The sequence below is a fragment of the Phalangium opilio genome, unplaced genomic scaffold, assembly GCF_054372755.1.
Source record: "Phalangium opilio isolate 3A_F unplaced genomic scaffold, DU_Popi_V2 ptg000048l_1, whole genome shotgun sequence".
Lineage (NCBI taxonomy): Eukaryota > Metazoa > Arthropoda > Arachnida > Opiliones > Phalangiidae > Phalangium > Phalangium opilio.
The window spans coordinates 4,550,191-4,568,467 of record NW_028324170.1 but is presented as its reverse complement, the minus strand read 5'-3'; the positions used below and the strand labels follow the sequence as shown (position 1 = coordinate 4,568,467).

At 36.1% G+C, this 18,277-nt stretch overlaps 1 protein-coding gene across 2 annotated transcripts in view; it reads right to left on the bottom strand.

Annotated features, from left to right (window-relative positions):
• Positions 1 to 2,190: 2,190 nt before the first annotated feature.
• Positions 2,191 to 18,277, bottom strand: part of LOC149673846 (putative G protein-coupled receptor No18) — a 51,329-nt gene continuing 35,242 nt past the window's right edge. For both annotated transcript variants that reach the window (XM_089839596.1, XM_089839595.1), the window contains 5 exons: positions 15,215 to 15,723; positions 14,748 to 14,971; positions 14,508 to 14,655; positions 10,098 to 10,245; positions 2,191 to 4,831 (listed from right to left, as the gene is read on the bottom strand). In XM_089839596.1, coding sequence (XP_089695722.1) covers positions 4,232 to 4,831; positions 10,098 to 10,245; positions 14,508 to 14,655; positions 14,748 to 14,971; positions 15,215 to 15,684 — 1,590 coding nt within the window. In that variant the 5' untranslated portion in view covers positions 15,685 to 15,723 and the 3' untranslated portion in view covers positions 2,191 to 4,231. The remainder of the gene's footprint in view (positions 4,832 to 10,097; positions 10,246 to 14,507; positions 14,656 to 14,747; positions 14,972 to 15,214; positions 15,724 to 18,277) is intronic.

Genomic DNA, 18,277 nt, shown 5'->3' with positions numbered 1-18,277 from the left:
ATTATAAAAAGCGCGCCCGCTTTCAAAGGTTTCTTATCCCCTTTAGGGTTTGTTAGTTCCGTGCTTTCCGTCTTGGTCCGTCCCTCTCTCTTTCTGTGGAGGCTCAAGAATAGAGTTTTGGGGATCAGGGAATAGAGAAATGGAGGGAGTATACGTGAGATGAAAGCGTTCCCGAGGCGGTGAAGCTCAACCTTGAGGTCGGAATATTTTAAAGAGTCGAGATGTCGTCTCATCTCAATTCTTCCCTTAAGTCTTCCCCAAGATTCTAAGGTCATCTCTTTGAAATTATTATTGCGTAATGTTTTTAGTTGACCTTTCGCTATAGCTTGATGGTATTATTGTTCGTCTTAAAATTATAGGGTGTCAATGTATGATGTAATGTCGTCTGCTAAAATTTCATGAAATTTTAGCTGAATTATGAATAAATTTAAATGAGTTATATTTAAATTGGTTAGTTAACTGAATCAAACGGTTAAGGCTTAGTTCAATTTACTATGCATGTAACATGTTGGGTAATAAATGTTCTAAAGTGTAAAGGTAATGTGTGTTAATTTATAAAATTAAACGGACAAGGCTATGCATCTTGGGTAATAAATGTTCTAATGCTTGTTATGTCGTCCGATAAAATTTTAAACTTTAGCTTAATTATGCATGGATCAAAATAAGTTATATTTAAATTATTTGTTAAACTTCAATTGACCTAGGGTATTTATTATGTACTAAACGGTGTGTAATGTACCATTAACGAGTGTTATATCGTCTGCTAAACTTCTAAACTTTATTTTAAAATATATTGTATATTTAAATTATTTATTATACTAATTTTATTCCCATGACAAGGCTTAGTAAAAAAGAAACCTCTCTAAAAAGGCAAAAATTCACTAGCGCCAAATAATAAAAGAAAAATCGCTTTATAAAATAAAGAACTAGAATTATCTCCAATTTCAATCATCTGTCATATTTTTCCTTTTTTTCCAAGATCATAAGCCCAATTTTCTTTTCTTGAAGTAAGAAAAATACCCCAACCGTTCCTTTCAAGTATTTTTTTACTTTTGTGATGATACTAAAATGGCCATAATAATAATAATGATAATAATGATAATGTATGATAAATAATATAGGAATAATATCGAGTATCTCACCACGGCAATCTCCCAGAAAATTACTTTTACATCCCCCCTGATTTACCTGGATCAAAATTTATGACCCTTTGATATTGGACCCCCCCCCCTTGTCATTTCGCATAGCATGAAAAATAAATAGTTGGCAAGTATAATGAGAGAAAATTTATAACCTTCCGCCGGAATTTAGGGCCATTTCTCTTTGGGGACAATGTAGGCCTAGGCTTAGTATATATCTAGCAAAACGATATTAATGAATTTTTAACGAAAAAACTAAGAAAAAACCCGATCCAGGTTCCCTCTTCTTTTCTTTTGTCTCCATGGTGAAATTGTTAGTTGCTTAACTGATATTAATGGTTGTAGGCCTAGGTAAAGTATCGTTACAGTGTCTTTAGAGGTTCAAATCTATTGGATATTCGTTTTTGAGGTGAAGTTTGATATATTGGAAAATACTTGTGTGTTATAAAATTTTAGTGGGGTCTAATTTTTCCCCCCAATTTCTTTTTTATAGAATGTCAATCAGTCAGTCATCGATGGAGTTGGTACACGTTGTCTTATTAGTGACTGAATTGAACTGTCATTATGGGTGAGTACTGGTTTTGATTTTATCTTACCTTTGCGTACATTATATAAGCGCCTGCTATATAAGGCGATAAGTACTTGTCGCGTTCGGGGGATATGGGATACCTCTAAGCCTTGGCTATCATATTAATTTTTAATTTTGTTGCTGAAACTTTGGCTTCTAAAAATAAACGTAAAAGCTCTAAGCCTTGCCTAGATTATCAATTTGAATTATTTATTTCAACCGATATAGACCTTTTTAACTAATTACCGAATTTAGCCTGATATATAACTAAGCCTTGGCTAATTCATGTTTTATTAGGTTGCTAACCCTTGGCTAAGTTGGCTTCCATAACGCTAAGTAAGGCTCCCTAGATAAATTTTATCAAGGGAGCCTTGCGCAACGCCGCAAAGTCTTACAAGTAATTCAGTTCAATTCGTAGAGGCACCACCCTTTATGAACTAAATAACGAAGCCTCCTTGAGCTTCGTGATTAATAACTAAAAAATTTCATAACATAAGTATTTATTTATATACAATATTTCTTTCAATTTTTTATATATATATAATATTATAATACATTCAATTAACAATATTTAAAAATCACCGTTATTCTTTTGTTTTATTTGGGTTTTTTAAAACCTTCAGAGTTCCGATAGATCAACACCAGACCCCTATTTATTTATTTGTTTGTTTAAAACCAATTTCTTAAAATTAATGTTTAATAACGAAATAGGATACGATTCATTTATATAGATATACTAATTATATTTATACATATATTTATATTTAATCTGTAAAATTTATGTAAGCACCGCTGCTTTTCACTTCTCTGTCTTTTGCGAAACTTTAGAAGACGATATTATTGCGTCTTTTGTTTATTCCAAGGGTTACATCTTAAAATTTGGAGGAGATTATAAGTTGAATATGATCTAAAATTAACTTCCTGGATAAATTTTGAGGGGCTTAACAAAATTGTAATTAGTTTGGAAGGGAGGGAACTGGAAGGTTGACGTTTTGGACAGTTTAATTGACTTTCTAAAATTTCGAATTCAGCTATTCTTGTTTTGTTTTATAATCATCTTCAGGCGTTTGTCTGGCAACACGTCTAATAGATGGGTTCGTTATTAGTTCAGAATTTCAGACTAACAATTTTAATTTTTAACAAATATAGACAGGATGTTATACTGATGAGTTTTCCGTAATTTAAAGGGTTTGCTTAGGGTTAAACTGAGTGGAAAGTGATTCAAGGAACATTTGCAGATATGGGCTCTCCAAACATTGATTGGCCCCCTTGAACAGTGAAATAATCATACATGTGAATTGAGACATATTAGTCTTCAATATAGAAACATTTTGAACCATTATCTAGTAGAAGTGTATAATTAAATGGGTGGTAGAAGTGTGCGTACGCTGATAAAGTAAATCTTATTACTCCAAATGTGTTATTATTATTTCCGTGTTTTGGGGCCAATCGATGTTTGCGAGCACATATTTCCTTAACTAAATGTTCTCGCACACTTTTCACTCAGATTGACCCAAGGAACATACTTTTTAATGTACGGAAGTTTTATCAGAAACACCCTGTATATTCGAATTTATATTATACAAAAAATATAGGAATTAGGTTTCATTATGAGCTGAAGGTTTGAAGTTACCAATTGAGCGTTAATATTTTTTTCTTAGGAATAACTTTAGATTAGTATACTTTAATTCTTTCTTAATTATAAAATATATAGGAACGTTTGTAATAAACTTAACTTATCAAAGAAAAGTCCATTATCTCGAAGACAATATTGAAATCCCATTCTCGTGGCAATAATGTTTATTTTCTACTAACACAAAACCTTAATTATTTTTTTTGACATTGCACAAACTGCAACTATTGCATCGTTTTTCTTAGGGGGATTTGATTCAATTTCGTTTTATTTATTTTTTTTTTGATAGTTTTGACCGTCTCAGGTACATGAGGCGCTGCTATTTTAATTACTTTTCGTTTAATTTATTTCTTTATTTTTTTAAAAAAATTCTCTCATTTAATTAGTAACTCAAATTTTTAATTAGCAAGTTCCAACTCGCGACAAGTTCATTTATTATATATATATTTTTGTTTTAAAGTTGGGGGTACGTTGTATTCAATATGGAATGTTTGTGGAATTGCTTTTTTTTAAAACTTATTTATAGACGAAGTTGACATTAATTTTTAACAGTTATTAACAACGATTTGTCAGAGAAATTCGGTTATATCACACTAAAATTGGAAACAAATCAGAGACAATGTACGTTAATAATGAGCAAAACGGGTTTTTGTTTTTGTTGTATAGTTCAATTTCTTTTTAGTTTTTATCGTAGTGATTAAAAGACTAAAATGGTCCCTGGATGAAACGTTTAATTAGAACTAATTGAGTCATCCCCCCACGTGACCTCTTATTTAAGTTTGCTTTTATAATTTCCACGTGAAATCGCGCCAATTTATTTTTATACAAATTTCACTTTAAATTAGGCTTAGCGACTATTTAAAAAATACCGAAATATTTTGAGAATTCGACTTAACGTGTACCGCACAACAATCTGGCGAAAGCCTTCCGAAAGTCCAAATTAAAAATAGTGTAGATTATTGGATTTAACGCCGAATTTAAGTAGCCTAACCACGTGATAAAATTAACAATTCTGTCGGAAATGTAGCACCCCGGGCAGAAAGGCAAGATAATGTACATTAGAAAGAATGGTAACCAACAAACGACAAATACACCCATGACGATTCCTAGAACTCTGGCGGCCCGGCGCTCTTTTGACAGGGATATCTTTTGTTTTTGTTCCACGAATAGATTGACGTTAAAATTGCTTTTGGGTGGTTTGTTTTTAGCACTTCCGTTTCGGTCCAACGGGGGTGGTTTGGGTTTTGAAGAGGAAACGGGGGGTTTAGTTTGATGACCTTCAACGGTCATCGGGGGACAACCAGCCGCCGGAACTTCCGTCGTGCTCGCGAAAGACGCGTCATCTTCTTGCCCGCTTAGAGACAACCGTGTTGTTGGGCTACTAGAACCGCGTTCGACGCAACTGACGCAGCTTGTTGTCGCTTCTTCGGACTTCTTTTTGTTGTGGTCTGATGGTAGTCGTTGAAGCTTGACCATTTCGCTTTTGACAGCCTGTTAGTGGACGTAAAGAAGAAATAGGGTAAATAGAATTATCAGAAAATGAGGTAGAAGTATGATTCAAGTCATAATAGAGGAAAGTTCGGCCATGAATGAATGCAAGCTTGAGTTCACGGGCAAACTGATAATGTTACATTTATCAACCAGGTCTACAAAACTAAATATAATCCATGATAAACTCCAAGAACCAAAAATATTATTTCATACGCATACCCTGATCAATGCCTCAGAAGTCAAATTTGCTAACTATTTAATAAAGATAATGTAATATTAATTAAAGTAGATTGGTCAAAGAAATTATAAAGAAATCCAGACTTAAATATAGTCTATTTCTGTTTGCCTTTGATCTCATTAAGTCAGAATTATCTCAATCAATATCGATTCATCAGCGTGTGTAATTATTCAAAAGCCACCAATTAACCCAATTATTTAATTACAAGCTCCATCCCTCATGATGATGGCGTGTATATATACCGATATCCGATTTTCTCGATCATTCCCCAATCTGTAATTAGTGCCACGTACCACTACTCCATGAATCATTAATAAAACTTGTGTATAAAGGCGAGCACCTCCTCGGAATTCAATAACCCACTCCGAAACGTAACGGGAAGACCCAATCTCAACTTGAAACCAATTACTGGCGGATCTAACGTTCCTTGAAAACGTTGAGGTTCGTATAATTGCAATTAAAACTTAAAACCCATCCCAGTCTGGTGGTGTCTAGTGTCTGAGTCTAGTTTTAACCTCATGGACTTAACTACCCTTTTTGGTCTTCTCGTATCACGAGAGGTTCGGTGTATATACACCACTTATCTCTAGGTAGTTTAATGTCTATAATATTGGTTGAAGGAATTTCACGATCGGGGGAAAAACATTTCCCAACACCCCCCCCCCCCAAACAGCTCTCGACCCCATTGAGTAAAACCGGATGTATATAATACTTCTCTTTGAGAGAAGTGTACCACAAAACTGGGTAATTGTACCATGATTCTTCCCAACATCCCTTAACATTTGGAATCACATACGCGATATAGTTCCCTCATCATTACTCTATTAGCGCTTAATTATTTTCCAAGGCCTGCATGCGCTTGTTTATTTTTGTCCCACTTCATGAGAATCGAGGTTTGTTGGTTGATTGCTGTGGGTTTGGTACCAAATAGTTACAGAATTTACCCTAGCACGATGCGATGCCCATTTGAAGTTTGATGAGCGAGAGATCTAAACCAAAAGGTACATAGGCTTGGGAAGAATCCTGTTACGTAACTTAAGTATTAAGGGGATGCAGAGTGTCATCCTTCTTCTATTATCCCCTTCTGGTAAAAGCACGGCATCGTAGAGGCTGTAACGATATCGGTTCGGTAGAAATATCGATCTCTGTATTGTCAAATTGTAGCCCTTGGCTATGGGTAACGTGGAAAGTTTCGACTCGTATTGAATGTTACTTTTGATATGGGATGGTACTTAGTTCCGTCCGCAAAGCCATCACGACCCCAGACATATCCTATTGGTAATCTCTTGATGACGTTCTCGGGGTCATAAAAGAGCAACTATATAACTGACCTTATTCGTATCGTCCCCTATCGAAGCAGTTATCTCTTAAACCGCAACTTTCTAGGAATGATTGGTCATCGTTCTTTTGAGAGCCAATAGAGGGTGAGACAACTATTCCTAATGATGTCATTATCGGCTATTACAGAGATCTCCTTGCCTTACGGAAAGCGTCTTTTATGAAAAATCCTTTATGGCTAAATTACTAGTACAATTTTTTTTGACAAATAGCTATTTAAATAATTAATAAGGATAGCTTCTTCAGATGGATATAAGGAGGGACACGACTTGAAGAAAATATGAGGTTCTGCATTCAAAACCCACTGATGTCACAACAAAATCTTTCGTGACTGACACCTTTCCCCCGCGATAAACTATTATAGCGCCCCAAAATAGGCAGAGCCAACTTAAGATTCTGAGAATGCGAAATATCTTTTTGAATTTTCTCGCTGCTTACCACTTTGACAGTTGGTTTTGTGTCTTACATTTTTGTACAGTAAATTTAGCCTGAAACGGATATACAGTGAGTTTTGTGACAACTAGAGCCATTACCAAATGGTCTTGCCTAGCAATTGTCATAACTCTCTTAATTGCCTGACCCTCATCTCTGTCCTAATCCGTGGTAGTTTATTTTTTCTTCTTCTATTCTTTGTCTCTTCCAGCAGAAGCTGGGCACGTGACAATGGTACTATAGTGACTTGCTAGAGCTCTTTTCTAGCGAAAATAAAAAAGAGAGCTCGGGCTTAGTGTTATTTTCGGGGGTAAACGCCCATTAGTTAGGTGAAACTGCAACTGCATGATAGGGGAATTTTCTGCCCATTAATATAGGATCAGCTATTGGCAGGAAAGAGGAAACCTGTCTTTTTGACCGGATATAGTCCCTGACCAATAGTGGGGGGGGGGAGGAAGAGACATTGGGAATAAATTGACCCGTAGATTCCCTCCGTGGAAGTCGAGCCCCTATATCTTTCGTAATCCCCTTTCTTATATCGAACTAAGATCCTATTCCATTTATTTCTATTTTGTCTCAAGGACAATTTAATGGTTCTATTTTTGCGTTCTTCGTCATCAAAAACTTTATTCAATTGTGGTCAAGTTCATTTAAATATGAGTTTCGTGATAGATACTCGGAGCTATTACTTTACGGAATATAAAGTTTATTATGGTAACCGTATTATTTATCTAAAAATATTACAAGCAAAGTTATGATTAGTTAAACATGACCAATTTACTTTGATTGAGAAGTCTTTATTGGATGAAGTTTCATTTTGCCATGGTGTCATTCTTTTTCAATTCACAGTATTATGATACTTCAAGCGATTATTCTAATAAATATCTAATTTCTAATGGTGCTTTTAATTTTGAACTAACTGCTTCGGAACTTAAGTTAAGCGACTTTTAATATTTGGTCGAAAATTAGGCGTGTTTCTAGTCTATTTTTTTCAAATTTCATTACTTTTAATATCAAATGTTACGATACTTGGAAGAACCACTCTTCTAAAATATCTTATTTCTAGTTGCCTTTAAAAAATACGGGAACGTTGAGGCCAAAATTTGCTATCCAATCTATAACCAAGTGTGATTCTTATTGGTTAAGGGTTATGCCACTTGAAACCGTGTCAATCCTTTTCAACTGACTAAACTAACATTAACAGTAAACTCAACTAAAATCCTTGACGTTATTAAAACCTTTCGCTGAATTATAGGCCTATTTGTGTGTGTAGGCCTAGTACGTTAACTAGTTAAGGGTTGGTTTAACACGTATATCTCTCTCCAACTTAAAGCATTACCGAATGCAGTCCTTATTTTTGATAGTCGGGAAAAGAGAGAGGGAGAAAGAAAAAGAAATTCTCCATAGTCACTCTAGAGATGTGGCCCTAGGGACAGTCGGAGGCCACTTATTCCTCAATTTTATAGTCTGAAGAGGTTTCTACGTGTATCTTTTTGGCGGGAAAAGAGCTTATGAGGGACCTTGGGCGGGTAGCGTTTCTAGGAACACTAAGCATTTATCCTTGTAGACGTGAAAAATTGTTACGATACTCTGGCGTCAAATTTCACTTTGGAAAACGACCCTCAAAATCCAGTTCACTTATAGTGTTCCAGCGGATCGAGGGTTTGGTTTACATTGAAATTTAACTCTTTCGTTTCTTGGTAATATTACGCGTGGTATTCGGAAACTTTGAAGTTAAGACGATGCGAACTTAACCGCGGGAATTGAAGAGCTGGATGCGGCTCGATTTCCGGTCAGCCTTACGTAATTTCAATGGGAGTCAAGAGAGCGTTAAACTAGAGTATCAAATCCTACCGAAAAGGATCAAAAGAGAGAGGTTCTATAAGTCGGTGTAAGTTTTCCAAAACCCGTAATTATGGACTTTAAAAGGCTTTGGAATCAAAATGTATTTCACTCAGGCCTACCCCACCGTTATTAGGAAACTCGGTATTCGCTAAAACAGTATATATATCTTGCTTTTAAAATCGTCTAATATTAATGGTTACCAAAAAATACTTAAGTAACAGCGTAACTATTAAATTTTGGAGCAAGGGCAATAGACCATTTCGGAAATTACACACAGAGAAACCAACCAATGCCGACTCAATTTATAAAGGCCCATGCATGGTGCCTCGGGAGTAGGGGACCGGACCTTTTATCGGCCGCCTCTCCCAGGAGCTAGGTGGCGCTTTCTGTTGTATAAATATTTGAATGAATTTAAAAATCGCGCCAAAGATATTTTGGCGCCAAAATGCATGATACCTAAAATATCCGTTTTTACTAGCATAATTTTTAAAATTAAGAGGAAATACGACTATATGATGATAAGAAAAAAATTTTTACCCTAGAAATTAACATATATCATTACAAAAATTATAATATCTTATTAATGACCAGAATTAACATTTTGTAACAAAGCGGTATTATCGCAATGAAAAATATCACACTCTTCCCCATTAGTCTACATTCATTTAAACTTTATAAATCCCGTCCCTAATTATATTTCATAATATAGGAAACTTAAACATAAACTAGTTAAATTTATTAATTTACATTATTTACTAGCCTTGCGAAAATTATTTCCTCCACATCAAAAACAGTCGAGAACTCCGTTTCCGAAGAGTCCCTTAACAGTCGTATACTCAAAGAGGAGGGAAATATTTGGTATACTCCCCCCCCCCCCTCAACCGCATAGCCGTAGTTTCCCTCACTCTTATTGGCTCTTACACGGCGCGAAAACATTTTGAATCCTCTGTATCGAAGAGCGCCAAGTCGCTGTGCGGCACTTTTTGGCGAATTCGAAAAAGCGAAAATAAATTAAAAAACCGAGGCATGCATGGGCCTTTATAAATTGAGTCGGCATTGAACCAACACACAGGGGCAAGGCCGCCATTAAGGTACTCTCTCTCTAGCCAAGAAGCTACGGCGGACTACACGGGGGGGTGGGGGGAGGCTAGCAAACTCGCACTGCCTCTAGCGGTACTTCTTGGCGAGAGGGAGGATACCCCAATGGCAGCCTCGCCTCTGTGCACGTGTTGATTTATCTGTAATTTCCAAAATGGTCTTTTTGCAAAATACAAAAACAAGGCTTAACCGAATATTATCAAGCTATCTTATACATTCGAATGATTTCTTAAGCCTAATTCTACCCTAAAAATAAATAAAGCTTTATACCGCGCAACTAAAAGTAGACGAATAATAGACTTTAGTGATGATTACCTGTAGTTTGGCAGTGGCTTTTGTTCTCTGTCGCAGTCTTTTGCGAGTAGCCAAGAAAATCTTTACGTAGACAACGGTCATCGTGACGAGTGGAATGTAGAAAGAGCCACTAGATGAATATATAATGTAACCTCTTTCTTCCGTCAACCTTAAAAAGAAACGAAGAAACGAAACGATAAAGAGGTCAAGTCTTTTGAGACGATACGCGCCAATTGAAACTATTGTTCATTATTTAGTTAGCACTCGAACCAAAAAGAGAAGCTTTCTAGAGCTTTCGAGAAACAGTTCAAGAAACAAAAACGATTTTCGCACGTAACATAAGTAACACAATATCTTTATGAAGGCGAGCTTCCAATTAAATATATTTTCGACAGATAATTTGTTATTTGCTGGCGCGTTAAGGTCCATTCAGATACATGTTAAGCGAGCCCATGCCATCTGAACAAAATTTTACTTAAGAAATTTACAATTTCGGTATATGGAAAGTTCATATCATACTTATGTTTATTACGTTACTTTGGATTACGTTTAGAATTTATCTCTCGCGGAACAATGGCGAAGACAAACTTAGTTTCGAGGAATTATTTTGATGAATAAGTAAAGTTATTTTGAGGAACACAATGAATCAAAGCGAGTGTTAGTGAAGCGCTTAAATTATCATTCTTGTTTGTGCTAATAAATATTCCGAACTACAACAAAGAACTATAATTTTCCGGATCGATATTGCAAATGTCTTTTAATTATGGAACACGTCTTGAACCAAATTAAAGTTACTTCAAAATAAAAAAAAGAGAGAGAGATATTGTAAACATAACGGAAAGTAATTTTAAAGTGGGTTATAAATATTAGTTTCGTATAAATTTACTTTAATCCGCCTAAGTAATATTTATTTGAATATACAGAACCAATATACTTAAATATAAACCAACCCAAATTTATTTCCCAAAATAAATCCTAGCTTTTTCTTTTATTGTTTCTAAATAAATTAATAGTAATTAGTTATTAAAATAAATCGTCACAAATCTAGCTTAATTAAAATTCAATCCATTTTTATTTTTAGCAAATTAAAATCTCACTTAAGGCGAAAATGTAACTAAATTTAAATATCACTTAAGGCAAAAATATTATATACCAAAACACTTGTTCCTATGCCCGAGAGTCTCCTTAATTTAATGGCCAATTATTTTTAACGAAGACAGGACTATAAAGTATAATTAGCCACAACGGTATATGGCCCTGCGTGGTTTATACTGGAAAAAGGTTAACACAGAAAAATAGGAAGCTGAAGCAACGCCATACATGGTCACTTGTCACTATTATCTAAGGCTTTGGGAGCCTTATTTCTATTAAGAGAGAAGAGACCAGGGCGAGGGACACAATATTATATGATTAATTAAAAAAATGTTTACAATATTGGAAGTGTTTGGGGCGGTTTGGAAACTTTTATTAAAAACCCCGCGAGATATTTTCAACCCCTAGATTAAGTAATACGTCATGCACTTAAATATACGCTTTTCCCTCAGAGATGGGCTTTCGGAAGTTTAGTAATTACTTTGTAAATAGGAGTGAAAAAGCCCTATTTTCGTGGAATTTATAGAGTATTACCAGAAGGGGATAATAGAAGAAGGATGACACTCTGTATCCTCTTAATGCTTTAGTTATGTAACATGATTCTTCCCAGTCTCATGCATGTACCTTTTTGTTTGCTCTCCCGCTCATCAAACTTCATTCAGATGGGCATCGCACCCTGGGGTGAATTCTATAGGCGTTTGGTACTAAATCCTCAGTAATTAACCCACAAACCTTGATTGCCTTGACGTGGGACAAAAATTCATAAGCGCATGCGCCTTGGCAAATAGTTAAGCGCTAATAGAGTAATAATGAGGGAACTATTCAGCTAGCTAGCTAATTGGACCAAGTCATCTTGCGACTTATTGCCACTTATCTAACGCCTTTACAATGCATAGAGGGGTGGTGGCTAGCCCCTATGCCACAGCTAACCGACAGCGCCCTATACTAACTATTACCGTTAACCTCTGCAAGTTTTGATGGAAAGGAGAAACCGGGTTAGACCGCGGAGGAAAACTCCTTTAACAAGCGGGGAGAGAACTTGCAATATTTATCGCGTATGTGATTCGGTTTAGTAACTTTGCTCCAAATGTTAACTCTGATGTTGGGAAGAATCATATTACAGTTACCCCACCAAGAGAAGTATTTATCAAAACTTTTGGTATACCTAATTTGTTGACTATATTCCTACCAAGAAGTAACTTTGTAATGAAAGTCGTCTTTGAGGCATGTCTTAAAGGTACTATGAAATGTTCGGAACATCATATTTAATTAATCGATTCAAACTAATGATGTTTTCATCAACAAATTTCTGTGGTTCAGAAGTTGACACGCTAAGCCTAATTCTAATTTATTTTTGAGAAAAAGAACATTAAAAGTACAATTAGTGACATGGCACGTGCTGTTATTAGTTAGAAGTACACAAAATGAAAAACAAACTATAAGCGTTAAGGCTTAGCACGATAACTCTTGAAATTTATATAAAACTAATAATAATAATTATTTGTAATCGATTAAAAAAATTAGTTGTCTGTTCATTTCATTTGCTCTTTAAAGAAAACTAGGCATTTTCTTTTAATAGGCCAAATATTTTTCACCAAAGAATTAATAAGAATAAATGAAGCTTGTTTATACCCAGAATTCCTTTCGAACCTCATCTAGATGAAAAACATGTCAAAGATTCCTCTTTTGAATAGTAAGCGAAAACATTCCTTATTCAAGGAATATTTAAATAGATTTTCACTGTTGTTGTCAGGCTCCCTGAGTTATACTCGTGTTTTGATTCAATTTCTTGGAATACCAATGGACTGACAAAACTCAATCCTTTTAGCTAAAAATATGTATATTTTAATGGTATACATTGCATCCTTAGTTATTTTAATGTTAAGTTTGTTGTTGTTAATACGGTACTCTTCTATAATTGGAAATCATTAATTCCCTTTATGCATTCAGTATACCTATACGTGGTGCTTTTGAATTCGTTGAAATTTTAAAGTATAGACATCTCAAATGATTCCCTACGGTGTTTATTGAGGATTCGAATTTTACTGGTGAAATTTCTCAGGAGAAATGTCTGTTAGTTCTTCCTTTTCTCTAGAATCTTGTATGAGTAATGTCTAACTATAAGTGTGACCATTTCCGTATTAAGAAAGGTTAGTTCGGTTTGGCTTAAAAACCGGTCATTGTCAACTCTTAAACTTTCCATATATTACCAAATGTACATAGATAAAACCAAAAAGTGTGCTTTCTTCATAGTTCCCAGCTTTTAACTAAAGACGGCATGTAAAATGAGGAACAACCAACCCTCCTTTCAACCTTTTCATGAACCAACAAATCTGAGGAGAGCTTTTTTGAGGTGAAACGTTTTATAGTATTCTTTGGTGGCGATCCAAACGTTAATTCTTGGTACTAGAGCTAGCGTCTGCTACTTTAAGAGACTATTCAAACGTGTTCCCTGTGCTACGGTCGCGGAGGGGGTCGATAATGTTGTGAGGCCCGGGTAAAGGGAGGTTTGTCGTATTATACGGCGAGAGTAAGTTCCAATGAGTATACTTTTTGTTTTTATTTATGAACTTTTGATATTACTCCTTGTGGTTTATACCTATTGACTCTACTTCGCCCTCCAGGGATTCATTTCTATGAAAGTTGATTTTATTTGGCCGAAAAAATAGAAAAAAACTATTTAACAAGTTGAGTTGGCGGAAATCATGTATTACTTGGAAAAACACCTTGATCTTTAACGTCTTTTATTGAGTGTGTTATACTTAATTTTATTACGTTACTTATGTTATTACCCTATTTAAAGCACGAGCTTAAATTTTATACGATTGAAGATCCCCAGGTCCAATTTCGCTCATTTACTAAAATTTAAATTCCCTGATGAGTTAAGACTCGGCAAGTTTTGGCTATGCTATTTGGAATATCCTCCAATTAAGGCGGCGTATTTTAAACTGGTCTGCTGGCAAACCTACCTAACACTTTTAATTTTACTATTGGAAATTATAAGGCATCACTAAAATTAGGAACTCATATAGGACCTGAGAAATTTGAAAGGCTAAATTGGGCTGTGTGTTTTTACTTTGATGCAAGCCAAAGATGGTTTGCTATTTATACGTTCTCGATTATCATATGGGTTCTTGTTGTATATTAGATTACGTTATATTTGTTAAGACAGAAATTCTTTGAGGAAATTATTGTTAAATTTAATTATATCAATTTCATTTAATTATAAAAGCATGGAAATGCCCATTGGATTAGATTAACTCGTTAGGTTCGAGTGAATTTTTAATTACGTTAATTAATATTGGACACAAATGTAGAAAGTAAAGTAATAAAACTTACTTGCAAGGCGTTGAAGAATCGAATGTGTCCGGCCAATCATTCCAGCCAATCAATGGTGGGATTGAAATGATGGCGCTAGCACCCCAAACACCGGCTATCATCAACAGGACCCGATTTAAAGTTCGTTTTTGACCGTAGGAAATTGGATCTGAAATAGAAAACAATAAACAACTCTAGATGAATGTTTTTGAAACTTCAAAACTGTTACATCGTTAGAATGATTACGAGGGTTTTTCTTACCATGTATGGCCCAATATCTATCCAAGGCTATCGCGCATAGGTTGAGAATGGAGGCGGTACAGCACAGAACGTCGCAAGTCAACCACATTTCGCAAGCGTGGAATCCAAATATCCATCGACCCATGATAGAGTAGGCTACGTTGAAAGGCATGACGAAGATGGCAACCGTGATATCAGCGACTGCCAGCGATACCAGGAACATGTTCTGAGCGTTCCGCAATGGCCTTTGTTTAAAATAAATTGAATGTCAGACCCGTATGCCTCAAAAGCCGAATTGGCTATTTTCGTCTTAGACTAATTAAAAGTAGAACGACGAATGAACGACCACAAGAAGCTAAAGAGAAAGAGATCGGGTCTTCGCAAACCATACTTTCATTAACCTCACCATGCCTCACTCTCTGTTCTTTCTATTTGCTTCTGGTTATACCAGTTGTTGTTTGAAACTCGGGACAAAACCAAAAACTTACTTGTAGGTGAAGACCGATAGAATAACCAAGACGTTTCCAATGACGGTGGCCATCATTATGACGGATAGTGAGACAGCTGTACTGATGGCTTCCGGTATGGACATGGCCAACGGAAAGAAGTAGTAATCGACAATATCCGTTTCGTTTTCCGGACTCGATCCATTGCCGAAGGGAAACAACGGATACGCCTCGTTTCTCGTCCATCCGGGACCGAACCCTCCCACGTCAAGCCGGCTGTAATTGACCACCGGGTCCTGGTAGTCCAAAGGGATGACCACGACTTCCTCGAGACTCATGACTACGAACGAATCAGAATCGAGACAGGGCTGTTGTCGACTCCATAATTGGTACAAGGTCAAGGTGACGAGAAACAAAGATGGCGTGGATGCGAATGGTTGAAGAAAGCCCGCGTGCTGCGCCCTCCGTCCGGGCTTCGGCAACGGACATCTTGGATATTTTTGCACACTCATTCGTTTGAGAATAAGCCTTGATCATAGCTGAAATCTCGTCTGCAAAGATATTTTTTAAATAGCGGTTAATTAAATTATAAACAGGCCAAAGGTTAACTGTATTTTAATATTCATTCCTCGCTAAATCCGAATTCTCTCCGCGCGTTGTTGTGGAAAATTCTTTAAATGTTTGCGTGTTATTTGTTTATAACTTTACGGAATGCGTTGAAACATAGTTCCAGTTTTAAAGGAAAAGTATGAGACAATAGAATATTAAGTGCACATAGACAATTAATTCCAGAAGAGTGGCAAACGCCACAGAGGTGGGGGAGTTTAACATTTATAACTTTACACGCCTTTTTCGAGTACAAAACCATAATGTTATCTACGGTATCCTTTTCCTTTAAGAATTTTAAAGTTCGTTTTTCCGCCGCGTTAGATTTTAGTTATTCCCTCAACCTCGCAATACTCTCTTGTTGTTATTCTCTAAGGAGTTTTTAATGCAATTCTCGCTAAAAGAATGGAGCGTTTAGGGCCTAAGTTCTGGTACGACCCCCGGAGATATAACGGCGGCGGCAACAGTACTACCTCCTGTTGCTTAGGGATAGGAAACAATCCGAGAGAGAGAGGAGAAATATTCTGTATGTATGTATGTTTAAGTGTCATTCCTTAAGAAAGTTGCTTATAGTTTCTGTTAGTCGTCTCTCCATCGTAAATCTTCTTGTTCCACTTTTCCTTTTCTCTTGAAAGGAGAAGAGTAAATAGGGCCCCGCATCGTTTATTTTCGCGCTAGGGAAGCGAAGAAAGGTTATCTCACCTTGAAGTAAATAAGCTACAAGGCTTAGCTTCCCAGGAAAAATAGCTACGGTCTTATCTAACTTTCTCCCTATAAACCTAAAGGAGTAAAGGTTGAGGACCCGCGATATCCGTAGACCAGTGGGAACAGAATGACTTGAACTACTACAGTCGTAGAATCAAAAGGAAGGCCCTAGTTTTGAAATAGACCTTTTCGACATAAAAAGGGGTAGGCAACCCTCAATATCAAAGGGATTGATACATTGCCATCCGTCTCTGCGCACTCTCATGATACAAAATGACTGCAGCGCAGGCGCCAATAACCGAGAAGAATTAAGGCGTCTTCGAAATGGTCAATAGATGGATGTTATATTCAGTCTCTGATTGGTTGGGTCTGTTACGGACGTCATAACCAGACCGGAAATGGTGGGTCGAGAATTGGTTTTGATTGACCAATCTATTTAAGTACTATTTTCTCAGTTGAAAGGCGTTCCTTTGTAAAGAATAGCTAAATTTTAAATGAGTTTATTTCTCATTATGAACCCTAGGATTATAACTAGGCTTAGCACTATTTTATTGTGATCTTTTTTTTTTCATGGGATTTATGATCAAAAATGTATGTTTTTACTTTATTGGAAATAGACTGGGTTGGTTTAGGAAACTCTACTACTCGGATATACTATTTTCTCTGCAGTCGCCATGATGTGGTCTTGTAGTATAGTTGACACTATCAGTCGACGCTACTCTCAAAATAGTAGGCCCTAACTTGACCCTAAGAACAATCCTAGTCTTTCCAGATGGTTTTGTATTTCACGCTCGAATAACTTGACCCAATCTTTTTTCCCTCGGCATTTTTTATTGGATACTGGCCGGTTTTCCTTTGATTCTTTCGTTGCTGGGGTCAGCTCGTGCCGCGCTCCGGAAGCTCTTATATTGTTTAAATGATGAGATATTGCTCTTCGCTTTTAGGGAATTCGGCGCTCTATTTTTAAAGGCCCGTCCAGATCTGGCTTGAAATATATTTTGGGTTTCCGGTAATCGTAGCAAGTTTTAGGACTGGTATTTCAGCTTTGATAGGAGACAATATCGTGTGACCTTTTACGATCGTTGCCTTTTTTTTGTTTATGGAGGTCGTATGCGGGTTCAATACCAAAAATAAAAAGGGTTTGGCGTCTGCCAATCTATACTGTATCCATTTTTTTCTTTTGTTTATCGTTTATCTATTTCCGATTTGGCCAATAGCAACTTCGGAAAACTATTGCGCGTGGTAACATAAGTGATATAGTAATAATAAGTATGATATGCAATTCTTCCCATTGATGTAGGAAGCTTCGTTTGATGGGTAAGACAAGGTACTACCATGCGGAAACGGCCCTAAAACCGTCTTTAGACACTTAGCTCTTTGGTTTTTATGCCAATTGGCTCCGTTTTACACTTCCAAGGGGTTTAATTTCTTCTACTAAATCTAATCTTGTTTTTATTGGCAATAAATTAATTTAACAAGTTTGGGTTGGCGGAATGTATGTAGTAACGCACTTATTGTTGCACTACGTTACTATGTTGAGAAGCAAGCTTAAGGTCGTTTGTTTGCTTTTTTTATTTACAATTACTTTAACCTGGCAAAAACTGGTCTATTTTTAGGCCTACTACTAAGGTTAATATTGTTATTCAATATTTGGTAAAGTAATTCTTTGCGGATGTATTCTTAGAAGCGTTGATAGCAAACAGAAAATGGTCAGATATTTTCCTGTCTCCGGGTTGTATAAAGAGAGAATATATCTTTTTTTTTTCTTTCTTGGTTCAAAATACGGCATTTATT